Here is a 14,978-nt window from a genome sequence, read left to right as displayed (position 1 = left end):
GTTCCTGTAAAAAATAAATAAAATTAAATTTAAAAAAACAACACTAATAATTGATGCTTCTCATCTCTCTCTGTTCCTGTCTGTCTGCCCCTACCTAGCCCTCTCTCTGTCTCTGTAAAAAAATAAAAATAAAAAAATAAAAAAATAAAAAAATTTAATTTAAATTCCTTTGGGGTATCTTTTCAATGTAAGAAAAACTGGGGAGGGAGCACAAGTCCCTATGGTCTCCATGCCTTATTTTACTCTAGCTAGTACCTGGCTCTTTAAAATACCTTAAAATGCTCAACAGAAGTTTGCTAAAAGAATGAGAAATCTCTGTAAAGCTTTAAACCAGGGGTCTCAAACTCGCGGCCCGCGGGCGGCATGCGGCCCGCCGAACAATTTTGTGCGGCCCGCAGACTAATCCACGAAGTTCAAAATATTGACCCCTGCTTTAAACGATGCACGGCCAACTAGCCTTCACAGGCTCTTCCCAAGATTGGATGTAGATTTATCCGGGACTCAGACAAGGAAAATAAGGAGCAAAAGCAAATAGCAAAAGACATTCCTGTGTGGTCAAGGTAGTTAAAATTTTCGCTTGAGTATGATGGATTTGGTTATGGTCGTTGGGCATAATGGTTAATAGAAGTAAATGCTTTGTTCCAGGACCTGGGATACCTGAACAGGCCTACACCAATTAACCAGACCTGCGAGTGAACCACCTTTGTGTCCCAAGAAACTGCAAGCAAAGCCTTTGAGCTCCCAGGACAAGACACCCCTACTATGATCCCTTGAAATTCCAAAACCCCTCCCCTCCCCTCCTTCCCCTTACACTACAAGGCTTATAAAAGGCCGGCTGGGGCCGGAGGCTGCGGTGTGCCCGCCGTCTCAATCAAGCGCCCGCAGGACTCAATCCCTGCCTCTACTTAGTATTTGGCTGCACTGGAGACAGGCGACACGAACTCCGATACTTCTGGTTGGTTACATGCCGATTACTTCGGCTTTTTCAAAAATTTCCTTCAGGAAAATACCAAATTGCTAACTGTGCTTTCTAAGCGCTGAGTGATTGCCACAGCGAGGTTTTTCGGTCTACCGCGCGGAGCCCTTCCCTGTCCGCCAGCCGCCGGCCGAAGCAGGGCCGCGTCCGTCTCAGCCTCGTCGGGCAGGAGCTCCGCGAGAGAAGGCGGGCAGCCCGGATCCTGAGGTGGGACGTTCAGTCCGCGGAAGGACGCGCCAGCCAGCTCCACAGGACGGCCGCGCAGCCAAGCCCGCTGGGTCCTAACGGCGCCGGAAGCCGTGCTGGCTTCGCAGCAGCGGAGCATCACAGCTACCGTACCGTCTTGCCGCGAGGCCCAGCCGAGAGGCGGAAGTGAGGGCGCTGACGCAGCTAGGGGAACTTTGCTTTGATGGCACCTTCCTGTCCGCGGCACCGCCCCCTCCGGAGGGGCTCGGCTCGAGAATTCAAGATGGAGTCGCTGAGTAGAGCTGGGCAGGAGATGAGCTTAGCGGCCCTGAAGCAGCACGACCCCTACATCACCAGCATCGCAGACCTCACGGGCCAGGTGGCTCTATACACCTTCTGTCCCAAGGCCAACCAGTGGGTGAGTGCCGCCAGGCCACTGAGGTCGCCCGCCCGGCCGCCGCCTCTTAAAGGGGCCGCGCGCACCTTCTGGGTTGGGGGTGATGCCGAAGGCCAGGGACCGAGAGACATGGCCGACGCCTGAGGGGTGTTGGGGACCCAGGGATTGGGAAAGAGGAGCTGGAGAAGCAGGCCCAAGACATCCAGTGGGAAAGCCTACAGAGGGTCGAGTTAGAGGAGGATCAGTCCCTTGGGGTCGGGTCCGGGGATGTGGGCGGTTTGCCTTCTCTGCAGATGTGTTAGAGAATATGAGGCCGGTGAGGACAGAAAGATTCCTGAAAAGGTGAGAGTTATTAGATTGCATATACATGATCTGTAAAGTAAATGCCCCTCCTTCACCCCGCCCCCTAAATACACATAAATAAGAGTCCCCTTCGCAGAGGTAGGTCATTTGGATGTAAAGCTTGAAATCCAGTTAGTTTCAATTCTTGGTTGAGAGGAGGTGGGGATAAGTCCAGGTTTTATCGAACTATGCAGTATATTTCCAGAGTTTTGGGAAAGATTTCAAGGCACTTAAAGCATCCATGTTAATTGGATTCCCTTGAAACCTTTGGAAAAGAGACCCTGTAAATGTGCCCCGTTCCAGCTACGCTGCTGGTGATGTCACCCCTGCGTGTTCCCATCAGACGAAATACTTTGTCTTTTTTGCAACAGAGGGAGTCCGAAAAAGTTACCTTCAGTCTGTTTTCACTGACTTGTTGGCCCCCTATTTGAAGTTTTGTTCATTGCTATGAGAGCATAATTTCCTGTTTTCTAGTAATTGGTCCTTCTTAGAAATAATCTGTAAATATTTGATGAATTGAATTCATAATTATTGACGTTCACATTTCAGTTAAGAAATATTACTATACTAACAAAACTTTGAATGATTATTGTTATAGCATGTCCTTTACTTTTTTTTAATTTATTTATTTTTTACAGAGACAGAGAGTGAGTCAGAGAGAGGGATAGACAGGGACAGACAGACAGGAACGGAGAGAGATGAGAAGCATCAATCATTAGTTTTTCATTGCGCTTTGCAACACCTTAGTTGTTCATTGATTGCTTTCTCTTATGTGCCTTGACCTCGGGCCTTCAGCAGACCGAGTAACCCCTTGTTGGACCCAGCGACCTTGGGTTCAAGCTGGTAGGCTTTTGCTCAAACCAGTTGACCCCGCGCTCAAGCTGGCGACCTCAGGGTGACCTCGGGGTCTCAAACCTGGATCCTCTGCATCCCAGTCCAACGCTCTATCCACTCACTGCGCCACCGCCTGGTCAGGCTAGCATGTCCTTTACTATATAATGCAGATATGTTCTATTTAACCAGTAATTTTGTGAAAATTATTTGGCATTTAAAAGTTAAGATGAAGTGAAATTATTTTAGACGTTGGCTTAGTTTCAGCTGTTCTGAATAATTTTTTTTTCTTGGTGTACATATAAATTTGTGAGATGGATTGCAGACAAATGTTAAACACTTGGCAGAGACTTATTTACCAACAAACTTATTTCTAATTTTTCACAGACTTTCAATATTGTGACATTTTAATTGTGGAGTTCTGCTTTAAATATGAAATACAAACTGTAGTAACCTGAGTTAAAAAAAATAGTTTGCTGTTGTTTGTTCATTTGGATTATTGCACATGTAACCAAAATATTCCCTCTTTGTTTTACACTGAGTTGTGACCTTGCACAATGTTTTGTTTGGAACAAGTTTGCTTTCACTGTGAGATATTGATTACCAATTTCTTATACTAGTCACATATGAAAGGCAGGAAAAAGCCTCTGAATCCTTAATAAGGAGAAGTTCCTTGGTGATATTTAAGGTAGGGCAATATTCGAAGAAATCAAGATGATAAATATTTTAATCATTTTTTTTTCTCTCAAATGAAATTTGATATGACTAACATTTAAAGTTTTCTAACAGTTTGTTGATTACATTTAAATGTTTAGGTTCTATCTTACCTGCAAACTGCAGGTTAATATGGCTATTAGTGTTTTTAAAAACAATTTTTTTTTTTTTTTTTGTATTTTTCTGAAGTTGGAAACGGGGAGGCAGTCAGACAGACTCCCACATGCGCCCAACCGGGATCCACCCGGCATGCCCACCAGGGGGTGATGCTCTGCTCATCTGGGGCATTGCTCTGTTGCAACCTGAGCCATTCTAGCGCCTGAGGCAGAGACCGTAGAGCCATCCCCAGCGCCCGGGCCACCTTTGCTCCAATGGAGCCTTGGCTGTGGGAGGGGAAGAAAGAGACAGAGAGGAAGGAGAGGGGGAGGGGTGGAGAAGCAGATGGACACTTCTCCTGTGTGCCCTGGCCAGGAATCGAACCTGGGACTCCTGCCCGCCAGGCCAACGCTCTATAGAGAGGTGAGAAGCATCAACTCATAGCTCTGGCACTTTAGCTATTCACTGATTGCTTCTTATACGTGCCTTGGGGGTATGAGGCTCCAGCTGAACCATTGACCCCTTACTCATGCCAGCAACCCCTTGCTCAAGCTGGCTGAGCCGTGGTCAAGTTGGATGAGCCTGTGCTCAAGGTGGATGTGCCTGTGCTCAATCCGGCAACTTCAGGGTTTCAAACCTGAGACTTCAGCATCCCAGATCGATACTCTATCCACTGTGCCACCACTGGTCAGGCCGACTTGTACTTTCTTAATCAAAACATTTCACTTTAAGCTAATTTTGTCGTTGTTAAGATGTATGACAATTACATTAAGTTAGAGGATAGTTTCTGTATTTCTGATTCTTCAAGAAAATTCTAAAAATAACTAATTTGTTTGATAGTAATACTTTTTAACTTTTATAAGATTTTATTTGAGCCAAACTGATGACATATACCAGGAAGCAAGATTTCAAATGCTTTGGCTTGACAGTAATTGTCTTTAAAATTTAGAAATCTGGCTAAAACATAGCTTAAAAAATAAAAGCTGGCCCTGGCTGGTTGGCTCAGTGGTAGAGTGTCGGCCCAGCATGTGGAAGTCCCATGTTCAATTTCTGGTCAGGGCACACAAGCGACCATCTGCTTCTCCCTCCTTTCCCCTTCCCCTTCTCTCTCTTTCTCTCTCTCTCTCTCTCTTTTTCTCTCTCCCTTCTGCAGCTATGGCTTGATTGATTCAAGCATGTTGGCCCTGGGCACTGAGGATGGCTCCGTGGAGCCCCTGCCTCAGGTGCTAAAAATAGCTTTTTTGCAAGCATTGGCCCCAGATGAGCAGAGCATCAGCCTCAGACAGGGGTAACCAGGTTATCCCAGTTGGGGCACATGTGAGAGTCTGTCTCTCTTATCTCCTTTCCTTTCACTTAAAAAATAAAATAATTAAATAAAATATAAGCTAATTCCAGGATTTTCTTCTTTAAAATTTAAGAAAGAATAATGGAAATGCTGCCGACACAGTCATGTTGCTTGATTGAACATTGCATGTACATTAATATGCAACAGTAGTATAGAAAAGATACAAAAGAAACTGGTAACAGTGGTTTGTGGAATGAGAGACTTACTTGACCCGTTCAAAAGTGATTAATTTTAAAATAAAAAAGTTTTTCTTAGACATGAAATATTTCTTTGCAATATTTGGGGTTGAATTATGGGTGGAAAACTAAATGATTCATTGTCTGTTATAGGAGAAGACTGATATAGAAGGGACCTTATTTGTATATCGAAGGTAAGCTTTTAAAAAATATTTTTTTTTAATCTCATGGTGAACAATGTCATGTGAAGTGGTTCAACCCTGTCATACATTTGATTTGGGGACCTTCCTTCCTCCTTGACCCTTCAAGTATTCATTCATCTCTAGTTGTAAGATCCTAACCAAGTTGTGTCTCCTCTTTGAGTCTTTCTGTGATTCAGAGTAAACAGAACTAGAACTTTTTTTAGGAAATTAGCAAAACCATCTCAAAATAGAAAACATTTTTTTAGTAATGAATGAGTCTAAAACAGGTGCCTTCCTCTCTTCTTTCCCTTTTATTGAGAAAGATACATAGTTGAGAAAAATATACGGAGTAGCTTTACAAAATAATGTAGTTGAAGGGTCAGTCCTGCTGTTCTGTGGTTACTAAATGAGAGGCTATCTTCTATGACTCTGCTTCTGTCCCCTTTCTAACCCATCCATAAAAGTTCTGGGTTGTATACAGTGTGTTTGCATATTTTTTATTTTCAACTTTTCTGAGAATTATCATAAAATTTGATTGGTTTGAAACTGCAAGTTTTGTGGTCTAAAAGTAACTGACCACCTAAGTAATCATGTCCTTTCATATGTGCCTTGACTGGGCAAGCCTAGGGTTTCGAACAGGCGACCTCAGCATGGCATGTCAACACTTTAACCACTGTGCCACCACAAGCCAGGCAGTAATTATATCCTTAAGATAGTTGTGGAGGTTCTTGTTTTCCTGAATCCCTGTTAGATCTTGCTCTGGTTCTTTCCTGTGGTTTCTAAAGCTTGGGGATTCAGCGGGAGTTATGACCAACATTTGGTTTTTGTTTTTGTATATTTATATGTTTGTTTTTTGGCTTTTTTAGGGGGAGCTACTATTGATAAGGACTGCCCTTTACTCTAAGTCAGGGATCCCCAAACTACGGCCCGTGGGCCGCATGCAGCCCCTTGTGGCCATTTATCCGCCCCCGCCGCACTTTCGGAAGGGGCACCTCTTTCATTGGTGGTCAGTGAGAGGAGCATAGTTCCCATTGAAATACTGGTCAGTTTGTTGATTTAAATTTATTTGTTCTTTATTTTAAATATTGTATTTGTTCCCGTTTTGTTTTTTTACTTTAAAATAAGATATGTGCAGTGTGCATAGGGATTTGTTCATAGTTTTTTTTTTATATTCCAGCCCTCCAACGGTCTGAGGGACAGTGAACTGGCCCCCTGTGTAAAAAGTTTAGGGACCCCTGCTCTAAGAGACTGAGTCTTTGGAGATTCTGAGAGGAAGAGGGTTGTGATGTGACTTAAATATTTTTGTTTACAATTTTAAATGTTAATGTTGTATAATGCAACAATATATTCATTGTTAGAAATGGAAGTAAAGAAGTAGATAACATTTCTGCAAATTAACAATGACTACAGATTTTTTTTCTTCTATTAAATCTAAGGTCAGCTTCACCTTACCATGGTTTTACCATTGTGAATCGATTGAATATGCACAATCTTGTTGAACCAGTGAATAAAGATTTGGAATTTCAGCTCCATGAACCTTTTCTTCTATATAGAAATGCAAGCTGTAAGTATATTTGTTTTACTGCAGTTCGTATATTTACAATTAAAATTGAGTGACTTTAGCATCTATCAATACATTATTTTTTGGAGTTTTAAGTTACAAAAATTTTTTTTGGTCCATTTATATTATAAATTAGTCTCTGTAAGATCAGATCTTTTAAATTGGGCTTCTAAAATTGAAACACTTTTGTGTATAATAAATCATGTGTTTTAGTTAACTATTTCATATAATAGCGGTACATTGTATTCTTGTTACTGGCTTTATGAAACTAAGTTTCACCCTTTGTTTTTCTTGTGACACTGAATTATTGACTGCCCATGCCCCTGAGCAATGGGACTTAGTTTGAGAGATAGAGGATGGGAGCAGACACTGGTGTTTTTATCCACAGAGAAGATACTGTCTTTTCCCTGATAACAGTGTTTTTCAATATGTTAAAGTAGTGTACTTTAGCGTTAATCATACAGTAACCTGTGTGGGGTAGGCAGGCTGTTAAATCAGCTGACACTCGGGTGAGTGACAGCTATTCAGTTAGAAAGTGAGGATCATAACTTTTTTATCCCTTCATAGTCCAGGATCCTTTCAGGTATTTTATAGACTCTTAAGAATGGTTAGATATAGTCGGCAAAGCTAGAGTGGTCCTTTCAAGATGTAACGTATTGAAAAGTATGTGGTGCTTGGTTCCTGTCGTTCAGTATTGGTAATGATTATATGAGTGAGGACTCAAAAAGTAAAAGTTACTGTATTTGAATTCTACTTGACTAGGAGGTTACTGGTATTGGGGGAATGTCTTCAGTATAAAGTAAAATAAACTACTAGAAATTATGCATCTTTTAATTCCCTGAATGAGATATAGTGAGTTCGGTTTTGAAGCTAGAAGCCCCAAATTCTCCCTAACTTGCTCTTAGTGTGTAAGTGAAATGAAATCTGTCTCTTTTCAATAAACTATTTGATAAGTAATTGAATTATCTCTAAGATTTTTTATTTCTGTGGACATACTGGGAATGTCTTTTAATACCTGTAAGTTCAGATGGACTTATTTAAACTAATGTTAACAGTAGAATTATTTCAGATAGCTATTTTTTTTTCTGCTGAATATTCTGTTAGAGCAGAAATTCTTCAAAAGAACACATCCATTGTTTTTTTTTGTTTGTTTGTATTTTGTTTTTTTTAGAGGAATTGTCTTGATTTTTATCTTAACTACCTTAATTAAGCTATTGCTCCTAAGGAAATTTTGATCATTAAAATAGTATGGAAAGCCTGACCAGACAGTGGTGCAGTGGATAGAGCGTCAGACTAGGACACAGAGGACTCAGGTTCAAAAACCCAAGGTCGCCAGCTTGAGGGTGGAGTCGCTGGCTTGAGCATGAGATCATAGACATGACCCCATGGTCACTAGCTTGAGCCCAGAGGTCGCTGGCTTGAGCAAGAGGTCACTAGCTTGGCTGTAACCCCCAGTCAAGGCACATATGAGAAAGTAATTGATGAACAACTAAGGTACCGCAACAAAGAATTGATGCTTTGCATCTCTCTCCTTCCTGTCTGTCCCTATCTGTCCTTCTCTCTGTCTCACTAAAAAAAGAAAAAAAATAGGGAAAATTATCAGAGACCCATGAACTTAATTATCATTTAGTATAAGCCTGAAGTGAGTTATATTGTATTTCTTTCACAAGTAAAGGTTCTCTTAAAGTTGAAAGTGCAACATAACCCAAATATAATGAAACCATGATTAACCAAAATTAGATAATCAGAACTTTAGTTATCTGGAAAATTTCTACAGTTCATTTGTGGAAGAAATGCTAATGCTAGAGGGGTTTTTTGTGAATATCTAGCAAATAACTTGTGTAACCTAAAGTCAGCATAAAATTATCAATATTCTATAACTTTAACCCAAGTGTAGTCTTAGTATTATAGATTAATTTGTTGTCATGTTAAGATTTTAAGTCATCAGAAATGTTTATTGTCTTATTCTTGAGCAGAAAGTGCACTAATACATTTAATTAATTTTTCTGTTTCTTTTTTAGTGCATTTTATTTTACAGAGATTTTCAACAGGATGTTGAAACAAAGGTTTCTTTTAGTTAAACAGAAAACTTAAGCAGGTTGTTTCATTTCCTGGCTAATAGAGGCTCTGAATCATCTTCTATGGGCCTTACAGTTTCTGATATTGCTAATTAGAAATTCAAGAACATGTCAGCTTGTTTTCAGCCCGAAAAGGTCTAGTACACTGCTGTGGGTATAATAGAAAGTCTAGAAGGGGAGCTTGGGGAAATATTTAAGGGAATAGCTGTATCAGGGAGAAGTGACAGGACAGCATAAGGTGATCTGGGAGTGTTACGGCCTCTCTTGAGTAGTGTACGTCTTGTCTGTCTCATCTTAAAAGTAGAAAGTTGTCAGATCAGCAAGTTGTTGAGCTGTTCAGGGATTTGTTCTTTAAATAAAAGGTTAATTAGTGTCTGGTTGTGTATACAGGTAATTATACCTGATTCTGTAGCTGCTCTTCTGTCATTTTCTTGTGGGAAATACCACCAGGACACCTGACCCATTTTACTCAAGCTATACCTTCAGATCCAGCTTCTTTCACTGAAAGCAGTTTTTAGAGTTCTAAATTGTTTTCTTTTGTTTTTTATTTTTATTTATTTATACATCCCCGCCCCCCAAAAAAGGTGAAATCTTACAGAGAAAATGCTTACCCCAATCAAGGGTTTAGGCTTGGTAACTCTTGAAGCTTGGGCAGCAGTATATTTTTATATATTGTGCAAGGGTCTTTTGGCAACCACAGCACCCCATGGGCTGCGGTGAGGGTTGGGGAGACTGCAGATTCTGTAGTTGCTAATCAAAATGATATTCCAAGCACCTTATTTCTGATTCCCAGCTTGCAGATGAGAAAACAAGAGTCCAAGAGAAGTTAAGAAACTTGCTCAAGTCACAGAGGTTATAAGTGACAGAGGGAGAATTCAAATCTAGGTCTATTGAGCCTCAAAGCCAAAGTTCTTTCTATCCCACTGCAACAATGCAGTTGCATTGTCAGTCCACATTCCACAGCATGGCTGTCCAGTAGATCTCTGTGATGATGCAAGTGTTCTTCATCAATACTGTCCCATATAGCAGCCACCAGCCATGTGTGACTGTAGAGCATCTGAAATGTGATTAGTGCAACCAAGGAAATTATGTTCAAACACATCCTTTTGCTGTGCCATACCTGAAATGAACAAGCACTTCAGAAGCCTTGGATTAAATTCTTACACCTCCCACTTAATTAGTCCTTTTAAAATTTATAAATGATTTCTAGATACAAAGGCTCCAGAAGATATCCCTGACAGTGGCTTTGCCATGGGAACACTCCTGGCATGGAATTTAATTTGCGGACAAGAATTCTATTCTAGGCTTTGCCATTTTTTATTTTTATTTTTTGTATTTTTCTGAAGTTGGAAACAGGGAGGCAGTCAGACAGACTCCCGCATGCGCCTGACCGGGATCCACCCGGCACGCCCACCAGGGGGCAATGCTCTGCCCATCTGGGGCGTCACTCTGTTGCAATCAGAGCCATTCTAGTGCCTGAGGCAGAGGCCATGGAACCATCCTCAGCACCCGGGCCAACTTTGCTCCAGTGGAGCCTTGGCTGCGGGAGGGAAAGAGAGAGACAGAGAGGAAGGAGAGGGGGAGGGGTGAAGAAGCAGATGGGTGCTTCTCCTGTGTGCCCTGGCCGGGAATCGAACCCGGCACTCCTGCATGCCAGGCCAATGCTCTACCACTAAGCCAACCGGCCAGGGCCGGCTTTGCCATTTTACTGACTATAATCTTGGATAAATCATTTAAACCACTGTTCTGACCTATGTTTCTTAAAAGGGTATCATTTTGTGGAGGGATTTTGTCAAACACTTAACAAACATGACTTTTTTTTTCTTTTTTTTTTTTTACAGAGACAGAGATAGATAGGGACAAACAGACAGGAATGGAGGGAGAAGCATCAGTCATCAGTTTTTCGTTGTGACATCTTAGTTGTTCATTGATTGCTTTCTCATATATGCCTTGACTACAGGCCTTCAGCAGACCGAGTAACCCCTTGCTCGAGCCAGCGACCTTGGGTCCAAGCTGGTAAGCTTGGACTCATCTGGTTTGATGAGCCCACGCTCAAGCTGGCGACCTCGGGGTCTCGAACCTGGGTCTTCCGCATCCCAGTCCAACGCTCTATCCACTGCGCCACCGCCTGGTCAGGCAACAAACATAACATATTAAAGACCACATCTCCATCTTGGACTGAAGTCCAAAATGATCTTATTAGTGAAAGGATCGTAAAAACTTTGATATTATTCTGGTTCTTTCATGACCCAGGCCCATAGTGGGTTTCTTCTTATCACTTCATTTTTTTAAATTTAATTAATTGTGTTTACATAGATTCTAGGGTCACCCTGAATGCATCTCCCCTTCCCCCCATATTCCCCTCAACATCTCCCTTGCTCCCCTTCCTACAGCACCCTCCCCCTTGCCTTCAAGTTTATCCCATTCTATCATCCCCTTTCCCTCTGGTCCCTTTGATTTTTTTTTTTTACAGATGCTAAAATTCCTTTTAATTTTTTTTTTAAATAATTTTTTTTTAAATAAATTTTTATTAATGTTAATGGGATGACATTAATAAATCAGGGTACATATATTCAAAGAAAACATGTCTAGGTTATCTTGTCATTAAATTATGTTGCATTGATTTTTTTTTTTTAAGATTTTATTTATTGATTTTAGAGAGAGAGAGAGTGAGCAAGGCAGTGGGGGAGGAGTGGGAAGCATCAACTCATAGTTGTTGCTTCTCGAATATACCTGTGAACAGGCAAGTTTGAGGTTTCGAACTGGTGACCTCAGCGTTCCAGGTCAGCGCTCTATCCACTACGCCACCATAGGTTAGACTTCCCATCCCTTCTGACTAGCATAACAAACGGGGGACTCTGCTTATCTTTACAGATATTATTTTTAGATGTTGAAGGGGCCATTAGTAGACAGCCTGAGCTATGACAAGTTGAAAGTATATATATGTTAAAATGGGAAATCTTAGAGGGTACAAATTTTTTAAAGCTCAACAGGAGCAATTCTGATCAGTAAGTCATGGTGTTCATTTTTTATAATTTTTTTTTTTCAGTTACAGTTGGCATGCAGTATTATGGTTCAGTTCTACAATGTAGTGATTAGATATTTATATGACTTATGAAATGATCACCCCAATAAGTGTAGTACTCACAGCATGGTATTCATTTTTTTTTTTTGTATTTTTCTGAAGCTGGAAACAGGGAGAGACAGTCAGACAGACTCCCGCATGCGCCCGACCGGGATCCACCCGGCACGCCCACCAGGGGTGAGGCTCTGCCCACCAGGGGGCGATGCTCTGCCCATCCTGGGCGTCGCCATATTGCGACCAGAGCCACTCTAGCGCCTGGGGCAGAGGCCAAGGAGCCATCCCCAGCGCCCGGGCCATCTTTGCTCCAATGGAGCCTTGGCTGCGGGAGGGGAAGAGAGAGACAGAGAGGAAGGAGGGAGGGGGTGGAGAAGCAAATGGGCACTTCTCCTATGTGCCCTGGCCAGGAATCGAACCCGGGTCCCCTGCACGCCAGGCCGACGCTCTACCGCTGAGCCAACCGGCCAGGGCCTGGTATTCATTTTTGTCAGAATAGTGGAACACATAGCACCCTCCTGGCTAAAACTTTATATTAATATAATAATGTTTTAATCTCCCTAAAAAAAAATTGGTGAGAGTTTAAATTTTATCTCTGGTTAGTTGGGGAAAAAAATAGTTCCTTTGCTGTGTAAACATATGCATTACTACCAATCTGCTGATCTTCTGTTTTCATTTATAAACAATCCATTTTACTAGCTGGATTATAAAATCATTCTTTGTAGACTGAACTTCTAGGCGTTGTAGGGCATAGGCACATCAAAGAAAATATCCTTTGCCTGACCAGGCGCAGTGGATAGAGCAGAGGACCCAGGTTCAAGACCCCAAGATTGCCAGCTTGAGCGTGGGCTCATCTGGTTTGAGCAAAGCTCACCAACTTGAACCCAAGGTCGCTGGCTTGAGCAAGGGGTTACTCGGTCTGCTAAAGGCCCACGGTCAAGGCACATATGAGAAAACAATCAATGAACAACTAAAGTGTCACTACAAAAAACTAATGATTGATGCTTTTCATCTCTCTCTGTTCCTGTCTGTCTGTCCCTATCTGTCCCTCTCTCTGACTCTCTGTCTTTGTAAAAAAAAAAAAGGAAAATATCCCTCAACTCCTGCCCAGCAGGATGACAGAAAAATCTTCCTACACTTAGAAATGCTATATGAAATATTAAATGCAAGCTTAGCCAAAAAGGAAATAGTGGATATTGCAATGGGCCGGCATCAAAGTAAAGGCTGGAAGCTAAACTGGAAAGCCTGTGAGCTGACTCTGGCTGCTAGCTGTTAAGGGGTTCTTGGGGATGGGGAGCTGTCCTTAATACAAATACTCCATTGTAATTACATGGGATCAGGAGACAAGATCTTGAGTACTAATGAGGTGCAGAGTTGGAGCTGAGACACACCAGCATACATCCAGGTCCCCTACTAAACTACATAATAATAAATTATTGGCCCACCAACTAGGAAGATGATAGGCAAGCTTATTTACCTCAGTCTGGGCTGAGTTAGAGGGCAAATGTCTCCCCTAAAAATTGTAACCATGAGCTTTTCCTCATTCATATTTGGAGTTTAAGTTGTATCATGCATTTGGTGTAATTTCTTACCTAGGCCAAAAAATTAATGTATAATTAATCCTCAACTGGTGAGTACTCTAGGACACCTGACCAAAGCAAATGCAAAACCCTTCTGGAAGGACACATCCTTAAATTGCCCAGGGATTGCATTAATAAGTTTCATGCTTCAAAATTACTAAATATATAAGGAAATAATTTATAGTCAATAAGAGGTAGGATATAGCAGACAACAGGATTAACCAACCCTTCCCAAAAATTTTAATGAAATGACCAGATAGAGACTTTAATGGATATAAATGTCAGGTTTAGATTGTAAAATAAAATGACAGGTATAAAAAATAACTAAGTAAAATTTCTAGCAATTAAATTTTTAATTATTGAAATAAAATCTGTACCTGGACTCAACATTAGAAAGAATATTAGGAAACTGGAAGAGACATTTAAAGAAAGTATTCAGACTGCATCCCAGAATGGGAAAGAGATGAAAAGTATGACAGAGAGAATGAAATTGGAAAGTCTTAACAGATGACAGAAGAATTTCAGAATGATAAAATTTAGAGAGGTAGTATCTGAAGAGATTGAGAATTTTCCAAAATCTATGAAACGCAGAAATCTCTGATGTAGGCAGTGGAATAAATCCCCAAGCGTAATAAATAGAAACCTGAACACAAGGTGAATCATCAAAGGCAAAGAGACAGCAGCAGCCAAAGGTTGCCTGAAATTGATTATTTACAAAGAGTAACAACTAGACAGAATATTTAGTGGCAGCTACTGAATTTGGAAGACAATAGAATAATGTATTGAGAATACTGAGGGGAAAACATTCAGTAATTCAAGAGAGCAAAATAAAGACTTTTTCAACAAAAACAGCTATCCCAAGTAGACTGTTGCTGAAGGCACTTACTTCTAAAGCAGGGGTCCCCAAACTTTTTACACGGCCAGTTCACTGTCCCTCAGACCGTTGGAGGGCCGGACTATAAAAAAAACTATGAACAAATCCCTATGCACACTGCACATATCTTATTTTAAAGTAAGAAAACAAAACGGGAACAAATACAATATTTAAAATAAAGAACAAGTAAATTTAAATCAACAAACTGACCAGTATTTCAATGGGAACTATGCTCCTCTCACTGACCATCGATGAAAGAGGTGCCCCTTCCGGAAGTGCGGCGGAGGCAGATAAATGGCCTTGGGGCCGCAGTTTGGGGACCCCTGTTCTAAAGCAACACTGTCCAGTATGGGAACCACTAGCCACATGTCACTATTGAGCATTTAAAATGTGCCTAGTGACACTGAATTTTTAATTGTATTTATTTAAATTTAATGGTGCAGTTCTAAAGGTTATATAGTCTAAGAGTAAGAAAATGAGCACAGAAATAGGAAATGAAATTTAAGAAATAATGAACAAAGAAAAGGAGGTAAATCACAATAATCATTGACTGTATAAAAC

General features: G+C 41.1%; 1 protein-coding gene across 4 annotated transcripts in view; it reads left to right on the top strand.

Annotated features, from left to right (window-relative positions):
* Nucleotides 1–1,398: 1,398 nt before the first annotated feature.
* The window catches only part of DCP1A (decapping mRNA 1A), a 62,886-nt gene continuing 49,306 nt past the window's right edge, over nt 1,399–14,978 (top strand). For 2 of the 4 annotated variants that reach the window (XM_066350906.1, XM_066350905.1), the window contains exons 1-3: nt 1,417–1,580; nt 5,217–5,257; nt 6,682–6,809. In XM_066350906.1, the coding sequence (XP_066207003.1) occupies nt 1,446–1,580; nt 5,217–5,257; nt 6,682–6,809 (304 nt within the window). In that variant the 5' untranslated portion in view covers nt 1,417–1,445. Of the gene's footprint in view, nt 1,581–5,216; nt 5,258–6,681; nt 6,810–14,978 lie in introns of all 4 variants that reach the window. The other 2 variants (XM_066350904.1, XM_066350907.1) reach the window with 2 other exon arrangements.

The sequence above is a fragment of the Saccopteryx leptura genome, chromosome 10 (assembly GCF_036850995.1).
Source record: "Saccopteryx leptura isolate mSacLep1 chromosome 10, mSacLep1_pri_phased_curated, whole genome shotgun sequence".
NCBI lineage: Eukaryota > Metazoa > Chordata > Mammalia > Chiroptera > Emballonuridae > Saccopteryx > Saccopteryx leptura.
This window is presented reverse-complemented; position numbering and strand designations above follow the sequence as displayed.